The 13,758-nt window shown below is 38.8% G+C and overlaps 2 protein-coding genes and 1 pseudogene across 6 annotated transcripts in view; 1 reads left to right on the top strand and 2 right to left on the bottom strand.

Moving 5' to 3' along the window:
- The window catches only part of LOC139963048 (leucine-rich repeat serine/threonine-protein kinase 1-like), a 495,817-nt gene that overhangs the window by 196,331 nt on the left and 285,728 nt on the right, over positions 1–13,758 (bottom strand). The gene's annotated exons all lie outside the window — the stretch shown is intronic.
- LOC139963303 (U2 spliceosomal RNA) lies at positions 5,876–5,952 on the bottom strand (annotated as a pseudogene).
- LOC139963285 (sestrin-1-like) overlaps positions 9,290–13,758 on the top strand; it is a 93,539-nt gene continuing 89,070 nt past the window's right edge. For 2 of the 5 annotated variants that reach the window (XR_011791538.1, XM_071963944.1), the window contains exons 1-2: positions 9,530–9,724; positions 13,198–13,569. Coding sequence is in view for 4 of the 5 variants with exons in the window: in XM_071963944.1 (XP_071820045.1) it covers positions 13,210–13,569 (360 nt within the window). In the remaining variant the exon portion in view is untranslated. Of the gene's footprint in view, positions 9,385–9,529; positions 9,903–13,197; positions 13,570–13,758 lie in introns of those variants that run through there. The other 3 variants (XM_071963947.1, XM_071963945.1, XM_071963946.1) reach the window with 3 other exon arrangements.

Here is a 13,758-nt window from a genome sequence, read left to right as displayed (position 1 = left end):
AAAACGATTAATATCGGTTTATAATGTCCATAATGCATACGTTAAATGTATCCTGTATGTAAATATAGTATGATATAAGTTTTAGAATTTCCATAATGCATATACATTAATTGTCTTTTGTTTGCAAATATGGTATGATATAGGCCTTCTGTGTCGCCTAAAAGGAACACAACAAACTTAAAACTGAACTTTGATCATAATCGCGTACTTTGATACAGGTTTTCTTCATTACCCAAACCGTGGATTGTCGCCGTAGAAGTGTCACGTATATCCTCAATCTAATTATAGCGTATCGGTATTACCCCCAAAATTGTAAGAAACTCAAAAAATGGCCACTCGTATGCAAAATTCAAAGCCTGTGCTATTTTTTCGTGAGTGAGAAATTGAATCGTCTAGTTTAACCACTCTCAACTTCTATGACTCAATATGGATGGCTAGATTTAGGTGGACATACGTTTGGAAGACCTTTGTTATATATATATATATATATATATATATATATATATATATATATATATATATATATATATATATATATATATATATATATATATATATATATATATATCGTTCATTAATGTTAACACCTTCTGAGGTCACGGTGTTTTCGATGGACAAATGTCTAATAAAGACATAATATTCACAATAAAAACGATACCGTGATATAAGTGGGAATCCCCTGTTGCTGAAAATATCGCGTGCTGTGCATAATTAATCCATGCAAGTATACACAAAGGGGACAAAAGAACATGTATGCAGCTTTATAAATCGCTTTAACCAAGAAGGAAGCAATAATATGCAAATAGTTCTATACACTGCTGTATAGACCTATTTGCAACGCGTTCTTTGCCATTATACAGTATAGAATAGGAAGTATCGTTTATCGACTGAAGTTTAAAGATTATAATGTTGAACTTATCCCTATATGATTTTTCATTTTGTGTTTAATTTGAAGCATATATCATGATAACCCATATCACATGCGGATACAGAAGAGCCGGCTATATGACCCCAGGGTCGTTCAAGCCCCATGTACTAGAGGGTCTGGGAGAATCCTCCCTATGTGTACACCCCGTGTATCTGGCGCTTGGACACACCCCCTACTAACATGGACACACATTGCACTTCGACCATATCTGCCATTCACATTTAGATATATGTTTCTTAAGTTCATTTTGTGATGTTGAATTACGTGCTTGAGTGCTTAAACGATGTCATACCAACTTAAAGCTATACTTGCACTGCCGGTGTTCAGTGGAGCTGGAAATATAAACTCGATTGGAGCCACGCAAACATCCTCATTTCCGAAATTTTCTGTAACCGTGAGGCTTTGCGCTATGTCCGTGCGCCAGAACATGTACAGTGCATACCAAATATTACGTATAAACCGTAAACTTGATCCATATAAAGTAGCATATCATATAGTTGTTATATATTGCGGAAGTTTTCTTGCTTAATAAAGTAGAACACTATCATAACCAGACAACAAAACTGCAGTGCGGTTTCGATGATGCTATACATGAATAGTCTTATATGAATGTGACACACTAGGCTGTGGGTTGTAGCCAGGATGAACAACATACTTCAATCTAATAAGTAGTATACTCAAGAAACATTGATCATATGACAAACAATATTCATATTGGCAGCTGATGACCGAGATGGAAACTAGCTTTCTTGTATTCAGCTTAGACCTACAGATTGATCTCTACCAAAGACATTAGGCCTTTTCTCCTACATAATGCACTTGCAGATAGCGAACCAGTTTAAACAGTAAATTCGCATTGAGATTGGTCATTGATAAAATTCAGTTTACACCTTAAACAGGCTTGCTTCAAGTTTTCTCCAAGGTATTGCTTTCATCATTCTGTGAAATGTTTGTAACGATAGTCTTGATAATATTCGGGTTTCACTATCCAACGAGTCACTCGGAAAGTGTCGAGCGTAGTGCATTTCTATTCGCCAAAGCTAAAATTCTACTCGCCGATGGCGAGTTGGCAACCGTATTTTTTCGAGGCCTGCTTCTTCTACTCAATACAGTACACCAACAAGCCGTACATTAAGCAGACGCTGGGCGATTTTACCACCTGGTCCCCAATGTTTTGCATCTGGTTTGCCTTTAAAACATCTACCTGGGCGACAGTTAATTTTCGTAAACGGCGCCTGGTCATTTCTCCAACGTTACTACATCCAAACGTGAATTGTTTATTTGGCAGTGAATCTCGACAATAGCGAAATACGACGGAAAACTTCAACAACGGAAGCAAAGATATAATACCCATGATTTACAATGAATCATCCATTCCAATAGCAACCTTGTATGTAAAAATAATACGTTTATTATACAGGCATGTATATATGCAGCGACGTATAAAGTTAGCGTCACACTCTAGTCAATGGACATTTGGTCGACTTCGGATTCTAATCTACAGATGCCCTTAAGCTAATTTCCAATTGCCAACAGCCTCTTGTGTTCTAGTAGGGGTAACGCACATATTGTCTAATAGGTTGATCGGTGGGAGGTACGGTAGATTATAAACTTTTTCACAATTTGACCCCTGGTGACCTCAAATGACATTGACCTCTAATAACAATATGCTTCTTCTACTCAATGTGGGTTAGTTTAGTTTAGCGACCCAAGGATCAGGAGGCCTTACAGTGGCTAACTTTTTTGACACCCTATCCGTGTTAGATCGTGGATGAACACTGGTTTATTTCAAGCCTTCTCTTTTCGAAAAGTATTCAGAGGATAACGAGCCAGGGGTGTGAATTCGCTCCCATTCCTGCTCCCGGGACCGCCATTTAACGTCTAGTGTAATATTGTGACGAGCCCGGCTCCTCCGATAGTAAAACTATATCGGGACTCGCGATAGAAAGGTACTGGGATATCTTGATGCCGTATTTATGCTTCTTCAGGAGATGTCAGAACGGGCGAAAACAATGAGTTCACAGAAAAACAATTTGACAAGATCGGATTTGATTAATGATTAGGTATAATTTCTTCTCTGTCGATTCTCTTACAAATAAAACTAAATTACAATGATTTGACTTGACTTGACTCCGTCAATTACGCAATTAGAGGGAGTGATGAACTTTCGGCGGAGTGATAAATTTGCTGACCAAGTCATAAATTTGCTGACAGAGTAATAAATTTCTGACCTCCTTTTTCTTTTATACCTTACTTCTATAAAAATCCCTCTGCGCATAATCAGTAGGCAGCCAATGACCTGACCATCCTGTATTAACTTAATGATATAAAAATAAGTGCGCTGGCACTGATCTGCCCTGATTGGTTGGGAGTTTGGAAGTCCATCCCCCTTTCTATGGAAACTTCCATACCACGTGAGAGAACCTTCTCGAATGTTCCACAGACATAATGGAATCTATTTTGGGAAAAGGCCCTGCACCAAGATTCAATAAGATAGTTAAAAACTTCTCGTGGGAAAACTGAATCCATGACCTAGATAAATACATAAGAGGCCTGTAAGGTGTCTCGATGGAGTTTTTCGGTAACATCAAAGAGATGGTATTACTGTTTCATAACACTAGCATCTGAACACTTTTTCAAATACCGAGGTAGGCAAAGGCACCCCATTCTACATCACTGCAGTGCAGCCATGACGAACCAAGCTGTTGCGAAACCAAGTGAAGCCTCAGAAATAAAGCCCTTTACCCAAGTTCACAAACCAGAAATACCAAATCCACGGAAGACTCCGCACCTCAACACTGCACTGTGGCGATTTTTGAATAGGTCAAGAGAATCTGGCTCCTGGCGGAATTTTGATCCTGGAACCGAAGGATTGTGAGGCGGACACTCTAACCGCTGGTCCAAGCCTTTGCCTATATACTCTTACACACCAAATATTAGATTGGTCGCAGCTTCCCTTCTTGAGATATCGTGTTCACAAGCAAGGCGTCAAACACATACACACATCCGCCTGCATGAGGTTACGATTATCATCGAAACCAAAAATAAGGAAGTTGGCTAAATAGAGGGAGCTCTTCAAAACATTCCAAGCTCGTTGATAACTGTGATTTTAGGTTGTTGTGGTGACCGCGGAGAAGTCGCAAAGGCCGTATGCAGAGCCATTCAATATTTGAACAACTCCCTGGTATAACATTTCATTATCACTTCAGTACATTATGCTGTGATTTATTATGATTGATGTATTTCATATTAAGGACATCGAAAGACGTGTTGGTCTTACAAACTTGTTGAAACACAAGAACAAAGGGTTTCTACAATGAAAACATTATTTTTATTGGAGATACAAGGAACACAGATGTGTGACATGATTTTCTCTAGAGGGGGAACATAAGCGATAATTGGATAACGTTGTATTTTCCTTTCCTCCCCCATCTCCTTCTTTCCTTGCACTCACAGGAAAAAATATACCTCAAATTTACCGCGGTAACATACCACACAGAAGGAGCATAATTATGCTCCTTCTTAGCAGACTATAGTTTGTGACAATATTAGAAAGTTGTATTCCTTCAAAGGAGAAATACTGCCACGAACTTATTCTATGCCATAGATCGTTTTACTTATTACTAGGGATGTACTATGCCCCATTGCAAAAAAAAGAAAAGAAACAAAGAACCAACCGTATATGCACTTCGTGGTTTTCATTCATACAATACTAGAACAAAAACGTACAACAGTATTGCCCTGCTAAATCTGCTAAAATGTTATGAATATCTCGTTTGAATTTGCTGATCCCAAATTACTCACGAAAATTTCACCCCTTCAATAATAGAACGAATTGCAGCTTGTATGTATTTTAGATCCTCCTGCAAGCAGGAACTCGCGAAGAAGCCTCATTTGCTTATCAAAGCTGCAACTTGCTGACCGAAGTCAGTCTCATAGATTCATATTTAACGTCCGTGATTATGAATTGTCAATTGTCAACAACTCTGTAACTGGACGAGATACATGAATCTTGGAGTGACTCGAACTGGGACCTTATGATTGGATTGTTTACAACCGTGGTTTACGATCGTGGTACCACAGAGAAACGCATCATGCCTTTAGTACGATGTAACAGTGTTTATACTTAAAATAATGGGCGAAAGTTATATAGCATGTGCATTCGTCGTTAATTTACGTTCACTGTCCATTCTTGTAAAATAACACGTTATGGACGTAAACGTACAACAATACCGTAAATTAACATTCTCCATTGGTCGTAGAATAACAGTTGAATGTCATTTTAGTTGCAGAACGTTAATTAAGTATAAATTGTCTTTAACGGTGTGTAAAATGACTTGACAGTCATTATTTAACCTTTGCGTGAGTGAACAGTTTCACTTTATTACTGTTTTGTATCCATAAACATACATCGGGACACTGTTAAATTTGCATATTCGTAGAGTGAAGGTGTTGTGAAAATTTTGTGGGTTATATTCCCCTTAGGTGATTTTGTTGCTTAATTATACACATAATATGTCTAATTAATCACGAGGGTAGTTAGAAATATTGCATTTGATATGGAAGCATGCGTTTATTGCTTGAAAACTGTTGTAGTTTGTGCTAAACGTTTTATTTTATTTGAAATACACAAAGTCGTTATATTAATTGACATATAGCTTGTACAGCATTTAAAACATGTGAAACTCTACGTGGCCAACTGAAGAGTCGACGCTTCGTGACTAAAATATTGTATAAGACTATATGTTCCCCTTCTCGACATTTTGGCTAAAATCATGATTAGTATCTGTTCCTCTTCGAGGGGAATCGTGATACACACATGACGATGATACTTGTTAAGAAAAAGTCGCCCAGGAAAGAACATGGGCACGAAAACCAAACTACCGAACGACTGGTCCGCTCTCAGCCCCAGTCCCCTTGCATCGGGACTGTGACTGTGTGATCATCGTCGGGTGTGTATCACCATTCCCATCGAAAGGGAACATATACTACACATGATCTTAGCCAAAAGGCCGAGAAGCGATGATCACACGGTCACAGTCCTGATCAAGGGCGTAGGAACCGGGGGGCTGGAGGGCGCCAGCCCCCCAGTGAAAAATGTGGAGAGGCGGAAGTATCATTCCGCCCCCCCCCCCCCACTTCGCAAGTCAGAAAACCCCTTTTTCATTTCCAAATGAGAAAAAAATCTCATTTGGAGCACCAAATTGCATCTAAGGCCAGGTGAAAATACAAAATTAAGTTTACAAAATGGAGTTGGTGTTGAATTGCACCAAATTGCATCTGAGGCCACCTGGAAATGCAAAAAAAATTCCCCCTCCCCTTAGACCCCTCCCCCAGGCCGGCCATCAGTCTTCAGCCCCCCCCCCACTCAAAAGTACCTTCCTACGCCACTGGTCCTGATGCAAGGAGACTGGGGTTGAGATCGGATCAGCCGGTTCGTTGTTTGTTTTTTCGTGCCCAGGTACTATATCTTTGGTGACTTTGTATCGCTCAAGGGGAATAGCGAAACACATCTGACGGAGATATCACAGTCTCGTTGTTCGGTAGCATGTTTGTATTATCGTGCCCATGTTCTTATAGGTGACTTATGAAATGAGACTATATAAAGCCCGATAATATTAGGAAATGTTCACATGAGACTTCAATTCACGGGTTCGCGGTACCCTTTAAAAAACCGTCGCATCGTTTTTCACAAACAGTCGCTTAAATTACGTCTTATCGCAAGCGTCCTGACTATCGGTATACAACATTTAACAGTGGGGACAATTGCAGGTAGTATATTGTTATATACGCTCTATTTGACGGAGAATATACACAACCATATACATCGTTCGCATAGCCTATAGGCTACATAATAACATTCATGGTAAAGAGATAACTACACCATAAGACCGCCCAGTTAGGACAGTTTAGAGAGGTTTTAGCATACGAAATTGTCCCAACTGGCTGGGTTAGACTCGATGTGTTCATCTAGCCGTAATTAGATGTGGAGACAAAAATTCTGCCAATAAACGCAGCCAGCCTTTCAGGCACTGAGACATAGTTGAGAATGTTATGAACTATAATGAATATCAAATTGACTGATTAATAAAGTAACATCCGTGACGCATTATCTACAATCTTACAGTCACGTGATATAGATTGGTTAATTTCCAAATATATACTCATCATTAAAAGTAAAACAAACAAAAAATGGTTCTTAGCTTAATTGACATGAAGTCGATGGTAAGTAAATCTGAATTCACGTTTTAATGACGAGGAGTATTTTCCAAAAATATGGTAGAAAGTACCAACAAAATGGACATTTTAGGATCAAATTCCAAACAGCATTTACTGCCAACTTCAAATCCTTAATTTTCGAAACCATTTTATGTACTTGTGTTTGTTTTTTGGTTGAACCATATGGATTATTCTATTCTATAGCCTGTTACTGAACCGGTCATACAGTCAGCTAAGCGGGTTTACCCACAGGAAACCTATATTTTAAGAGTATTACGGAAAAGGTGTGAAAACACATATTTCATTAGCTGCTATATCAATAACAACTAGCCTATATACATTTTCTTAAAAAAAGGAAGACCTTTCTAGTAAGGATTGGTAAAAACAAAAAAGTACAAAGTTCCTATAGATGGAATTATTTATTATGCTAACAGAGAATTAGCATAGTTTACACGGTGGTCACATACAACCACACACAGCTGCGACAGTGGGGAAGGGGGACCACCATCGTCAGTCGAGGGGGGGGTGGGGTGTAGTCGTTCAATCGCGTGCATTTTTATATTCAGTCGGGGAAGAATGATACCACTCCTCCACGCCCAAAACGTCCTTCCATAAAAGGTTTGATCCCTTGCCCAAAAAGTTGGGGTGTTAAGAACCCCACCCCCCCCCCCCAACACACACTCACTCATTCACCTTTGAAATCCTGTGCACGACGATATTGAACGCTGTAAAATATTATGAGGGCAATATTGCAATGACGAATGCTTGATATCGTGTAGGTCTTCACGTTTTGTTCATACGTGCTAAAGCTATACCGTCGCTTTCTACATATAGGTCATAAGTCATGTTTATTCAAAGTTGTGAGTTAACTGGCGATATTATATAACAATGATTTAAAAAAATTACCAAGATAAAAAAACCCGTCTTATATTGCAACCTATTGACCGTTTGTCACTTTTATGTAATAAGTACCAAACATTTTCAGGACACATTAAAGATTAAGATGGTGTATAAGAGTTCTTGATTCAACAAAAGCGCTATATAACATATGCCCCTGTGAGTGTACTTAAATACCTTCTCCCTATTACTACAATCCTCCCGTAATACCAATGGCCCTCCACCTCTGTACTACATGAAGAACTATTCTCTCCCCACCCATCCCTCCCCGCCTAAATAAAGAAGAAGGAGAAAAACTATGTTCAATAGCCAGAGGCAGCGTCAGAGGATTCTCTCTGGCCGGGAGGGGTGTAGGTGGGGGGTCGGGACAATCTTATAAAGACAGTGGGACATGTGACTTTTGATTAGAGGAAGTTAACTGCTTAAAGTCTCGAGAAAGTGACCCTACATGTTCGTTATGTACTACAAATTCCACTACTACAAATTCCAGTTTCTCAACGAATCGGCCCTTTCTCGGTGGCGGGGAGGGGTGGCATGGGACGTACCCTCTCTACATTTCCAAACTCCGTCGCCCCTGTCTTTATAAAGGAATTATTTAAGGTCCTCGTTTATCTGATCCGAAAGTTTTATAGCCCTGTTTACAAACATGATCAGACCATAAAGTTTGCCGTGAAATGTTTGGACCTTCCCGCCAAATCTTCTAGAATATTTCAATTGCGTACTTGAGAATTGAGAAGATTGTGGTGCCACTGCCAGGGAGTTCCTTCCCTTAGGTTTGTCTTCTTCCTCGAAGACAAGATGTGAGTTTGTATTAAAGAAAAAGCAACGGTTGTCCCATTGACAATTTCTCGGAACTTTCCAATCCCTATGCTCCAGTGGAATATTCTGGTAATCAGAACAAGGTCCAGGGTTTTTACAATGGAGTCTCATGGAGGGATGTGACTTTGGGATTGTGAAGCCGGCTCCTGCATACAGGGAGGTCTGAGGGAAGAAATTACAATTTAGATTATAGATTCCCCCTGCCCCACCTTGCACCTGCATCGCGTTTGGTAATACAGTAAGTGATTCATCGACTAAAGGTAATAACTTGTTATGATATGCATTCTTGTTCTAATATAATGTTGTAACATGTTTGACTGGTTTCACGTAGCATTTTCGGTTGTACGAATTCTGGTCAAGTAATTTAAGTGATTTTCCGGAGAGGCAAACAAAATCTGATTGGACAATCGGTATCACACCCCCTCAGATAATACAAAAACTAGATGACAGTAATCTGGAAGTTTCCTAAGTGATCAATAAAAATATTACTTTTGGGGTTACTCACTGCAATCGAATAAAATGTAGGTATATAAATTTAATTTTTACTTAAATGATCTGTTTGGAGTGATTTCGGCGCAAACAAACCCTTTATGATTTTAAATTCTTGTTCACACTAGCACCGAATGCGGCATATAAAGAACTTCAATCTCTGTGGTCTCTGTGCTCTATCGTATGTTATATACTGTAGTGTCAAGTTTGTTTATTGCACCGGAGGCACTGTGGAAACTGCCGGTATATTTTCTCTATGTAAAACACATAACTGTGAAGTATTGTCGAAAAGCTGACTTTAACCGTGTGGAAGTTATCTACGTCTTTCATTTGGACGGCAACAGCTTGATTTTGGACTCCAATTTAGAGAAGGTGAAGAATTTTTGTCTTGGAAAGATCTACGTTACCGAGACTGCTTGTTAATGAAGTCGAGTGTGTAGTGTGTGCTCGCCCATGATATGCTGTCAGTGTCTTTGCCAGTACGTGTGACCATTGGATTACTGTTGCCTAACAAACAACATGTGAATACAATCTGGCAGTGGTAACTGTGGTACGGCACATGGTGCAGTAAATATTACCAGCAGACTACAATACCTGCTTGCACTGTAGCTTTTACATATTAACTACCTACAAGCAGTGCTGTAACTTTGCATAGGCCTAGCCATATTTTATTATCAGAAAGTACAAAACGTTTGAACTATTAGGGCTAGCTAAGTTTAATCCTTACTTAGACTAACCTATTCTATTCACTGATAATTCAGTTTCATGACCAAACCTACTGTGCCTAACTGAGATTGAGAATGGACCTGCCCTGATGTGAGGCCTGATGTAGGCTAATCAGATACAAAAGAAACTTAGCACTTGCACTAAAAGGCGTCTGACAGTCTCATTAAATCATAATTGATATGCGGCTTGGTCATCCTTTACAGTATACCAAGAAACAAACTTCAAGCAATCTTGTTTTGGGTTTAATTCAGTGTACTCCAGTCCTAGGTAGGCCTAGTCTATCGTTAGATGTACAGTAAATCAACTAGGGCACATTAGGTTCTAGCAGTTACTAATACTACAAATAGTATATTGTGGCTGAGCTGAGGTCCCAAGAAAAGAAGAGTCTGATGGGCGGCTAAAGTGTACCTTATTCCTAATACAGTAGCCTAGGCGATATAATTGGGAGCAGATTCACTTGGTATCATTTCTAATGAATTTTATGTAAGATAAATTGGCTATTGTGAAGCTAAAGGATGTGAAGTGACATTAACCTGAGCCCCATGGAGGCACAAACAAATGTGGCACATAGGCCCTACAAATTAGCTGAAAGTTGGAAGTTTTATATATTTAAAAACAATCAGGAATGGATGACTGCTCCGTTGCAAAGATATAAACCATTCACAAATTGTAGATAGTGTACCATATATTTGCCAAGGACAATTTGACCTGCCTCTTGCGATCATAGTTCCACTGTGATTGTTCCACTTACTTGACGAGCAACTTCTTCATTTCTTAGTTAACAAAGTAAAGCCCAAATACAAAAAATGTGCATTAATTCACAGCCATGTATTCAGAAGATATTAACATTACTAAAGTGTGCTGGGGTTCACCAAATTCAAACACATATTGTCTCTATGTTATTGATTATTGATGCCACAATTTTAGAATGGAAAATACATAATTTTGGGTTACTCATTAGGGGAAGTTCAATTTTCTGCAGAAATAGGCATATGACATATATATTTACTTCTTATAATTATTAGTAGTTTACATTATTTGAATTTCTTTCCTTGCTCTGATTGAGTAACATATTCAAAATAGATTCATTAAAAGAAAATCTTTTCAAACCATAGAAATATTGTCAAATATTATTAGCTGGCTATAAGTTTCATTTCTGTATAATTTGCAAAACTCATCATCTTCCTGTACAGTTGGCTTTTCTTGTTTTTGCTTTGTCTTTTGGCCCACCTGTTCATAAAAAATTACAGCTATGCCTATATGCTATATTTAGGGAGAGATAAATGGGTCTGACTGTAGCTGAGGGATGCTGACCAATTTACCCAGATGAAACCTTAAACCTTCCGTGGTATTTAATAGTGTAATTAGTTGAGTGTTTTATTTCAAGTCAAGCCTATGCAAGAACATTCCAATGCCAAAAAAAGGAAAGAAAAGAAAATATTGATCTTTTTCTAAATGCTTAAACTGACTTGAAGGAGATGACAAAATTGCATTTAAAGTTCATGTAATGAAATTTAAATGCTCTTGTAGTGCTCAATTTAGGAGGAACATAATAGAGGCAACAAAGAGGGTAATTTAAGGTAGAAAATACTAACTGAGGCCTTTTTCAAAAAAGTATTAGAGGCTAGGTAAAAGCCTAGTATGGTGTAAGGTTATCTTTAACACTAAACAACCCCTAACCAAGGGTTAAGTAGGTGAGGTTCAACCAGATACAGCTATCAGTCTGTGTTCACCCCGGGTACTACATCGCTGCACTTGAACCTTTACGCTATACCATATCTCCAATGAGTGTCACTCTTGTAGGAGGTTGGTTGATTGCATTCTTGATTGAGATATATGACAGAGTGTAAAATTCATTGAGGCCAGAGTTCACTAAGTTGCAAAATTAGAAAACTGCTTGGAATTGTAGGGTTTTTAAAAAAATTTTTTACATGTTTTTTGCATTTTTTAAACTCTTTTAAAGATATGTAAGGAATAAAAGAAGAAACAGTAATAGAATACCTGAACTTTCAAATGTTTCAGCTCTACTGTAGATGATGAATTCAAAAAATGTTTCTGCTCTGTAATTCAAGTGTTGAATAGATCTGTTTGCTTTCTCATTATGTAAACTTTTGTGTGGTAAAAGTGTGCCCTGCAGGTCGCATGCCTTGTTTGGGGAGGGGGAATTTTCTGTGGCCCATAAGCTTTTCAGAACCATTTTAATTTGACCTGCCGATCCTTTATAGAAAAGGGAAACCTTCAAACGTGACATGTGTACATGCATTGTGGAGCTTGTAAATAGGACCTAATTGCAACAGGATGTTTATATAACAAACAGACAAAGTGCATGAAGAAATTAGTGATCTGTTTTTGAGCATTAACTGCAATTTATTTTATTGTTATGGGTGTGCTCTAAGGTTCCTCCTCAAGTGATGTGGCCCACAGAATGACTACAAACTTTCACTGTAGCCTGCAAACTACATTTTTTGCCCATACCTGGTGTAAAACCTTTGTGGATTGGTCTGCCAGGTCTGCAGTTAGTCTGTCAGATCTACAGTCACAAGGAGTCAAACATGACATATGAGTATCTAGTTTCGTCAGAAGTTATTGACTGTATTAAGTAAATTTAAATGGTAATTAGCTGAAGTTCAGTGTTTGTCAAAATTGCAGTTTTATACATCTTTAAGTCCAACAACATCCTCACAAGGTTCTTTTTTTTTTTTAATTTTGGTGATAATTTGTGATTGTATCTGGCAACAGAAGAATAAATGATGTCATTGCCAAACAGCCTTGACGAGTCTCTGGAATATGTTATTCAAAGCCACAGTATTCGTTTGGTGTCCAGAAGTAATACAATGCACGGGCAAGGGAGAAGAGGGATGGGATAGGGTGGGGAGGGGTTTGGGGGGGGGAGTGGCACTCTGCTAGAACCAGGATTGCTTAATCATCGAGAGATCTCATTGTGAGAGATTAAACACTGCAAGGCAATCAGTGGTTCTTGGACGAATCATTTTCCCGTATGACCCTCACCTTTTCATTGGCTCTGTTCGTCCAAACAATAGTTTCTATTGTTCTGCTCTGTTCGTCCAAACAATAGTTTCTAATACTGTCAGACCTTTCCTCTCTTTCCCATCATAAAGTTGCATCATTAAATGGCCACGGATTTGGCGTCTAAAATTGCTGAATTGGCGCCCGACGAGAGCTGGTTGTTTAGTTGTATTGCTTCCAGAGACATCAATGAACGTACACAAGCCTTGCAACAGTTGGAGACATGGATTAATGAAGTAATCGTTGTTTGGCAATCGGATAGCAACAAAGACATCGAGGAATACGAAGAGGAAGACGAAGACGGCAACGACGACGACGAGGGAAACACCAATTCGTCTCAATCTGCCTCTGAGGATTGGCAAGCGGGATTTCTTCGTATTCTTTTGCAAGTGTTGAGACTCTCAATTCAATGTCCGTTTGAGGATGTGAAGAACAAATGTTCAGATTTGTTACTGTCCCTTAAGGTAAGTGCATTTCTTCACTCTAATTCTTAACTTTTGTCGTGATGATGTAATCACTTTCCATTGTTTCTCCTACACTGAGGTACCCAGAAGGAACCACAAAGCATGTTAGCATAATTTGAGTTTATTTAATGACTTGGTTTCGTCACTGCTTTGGACCGACACGATGGACACACCCATGTCTTTTTGCAA

The sequence above is a fragment of the Apostichopus japonicus genome, chromosome 21, assembly GCF_037975245.1.
Source record: "Apostichopus japonicus isolate 1M-3 chromosome 21, ASM3797524v1, whole genome shotgun sequence".
NCBI classification, from domain to species: domain Eukaryota; kingdom Metazoa; phylum Echinodermata; class Holothuroidea; order Aspidochirotida; family Stichopodidae; genus Apostichopus; species Apostichopus japonicus.
Note: the sequence above shows the minus strand (reverse complement) of the source record. Positions and strands in the feature narration are given on the sequence as shown.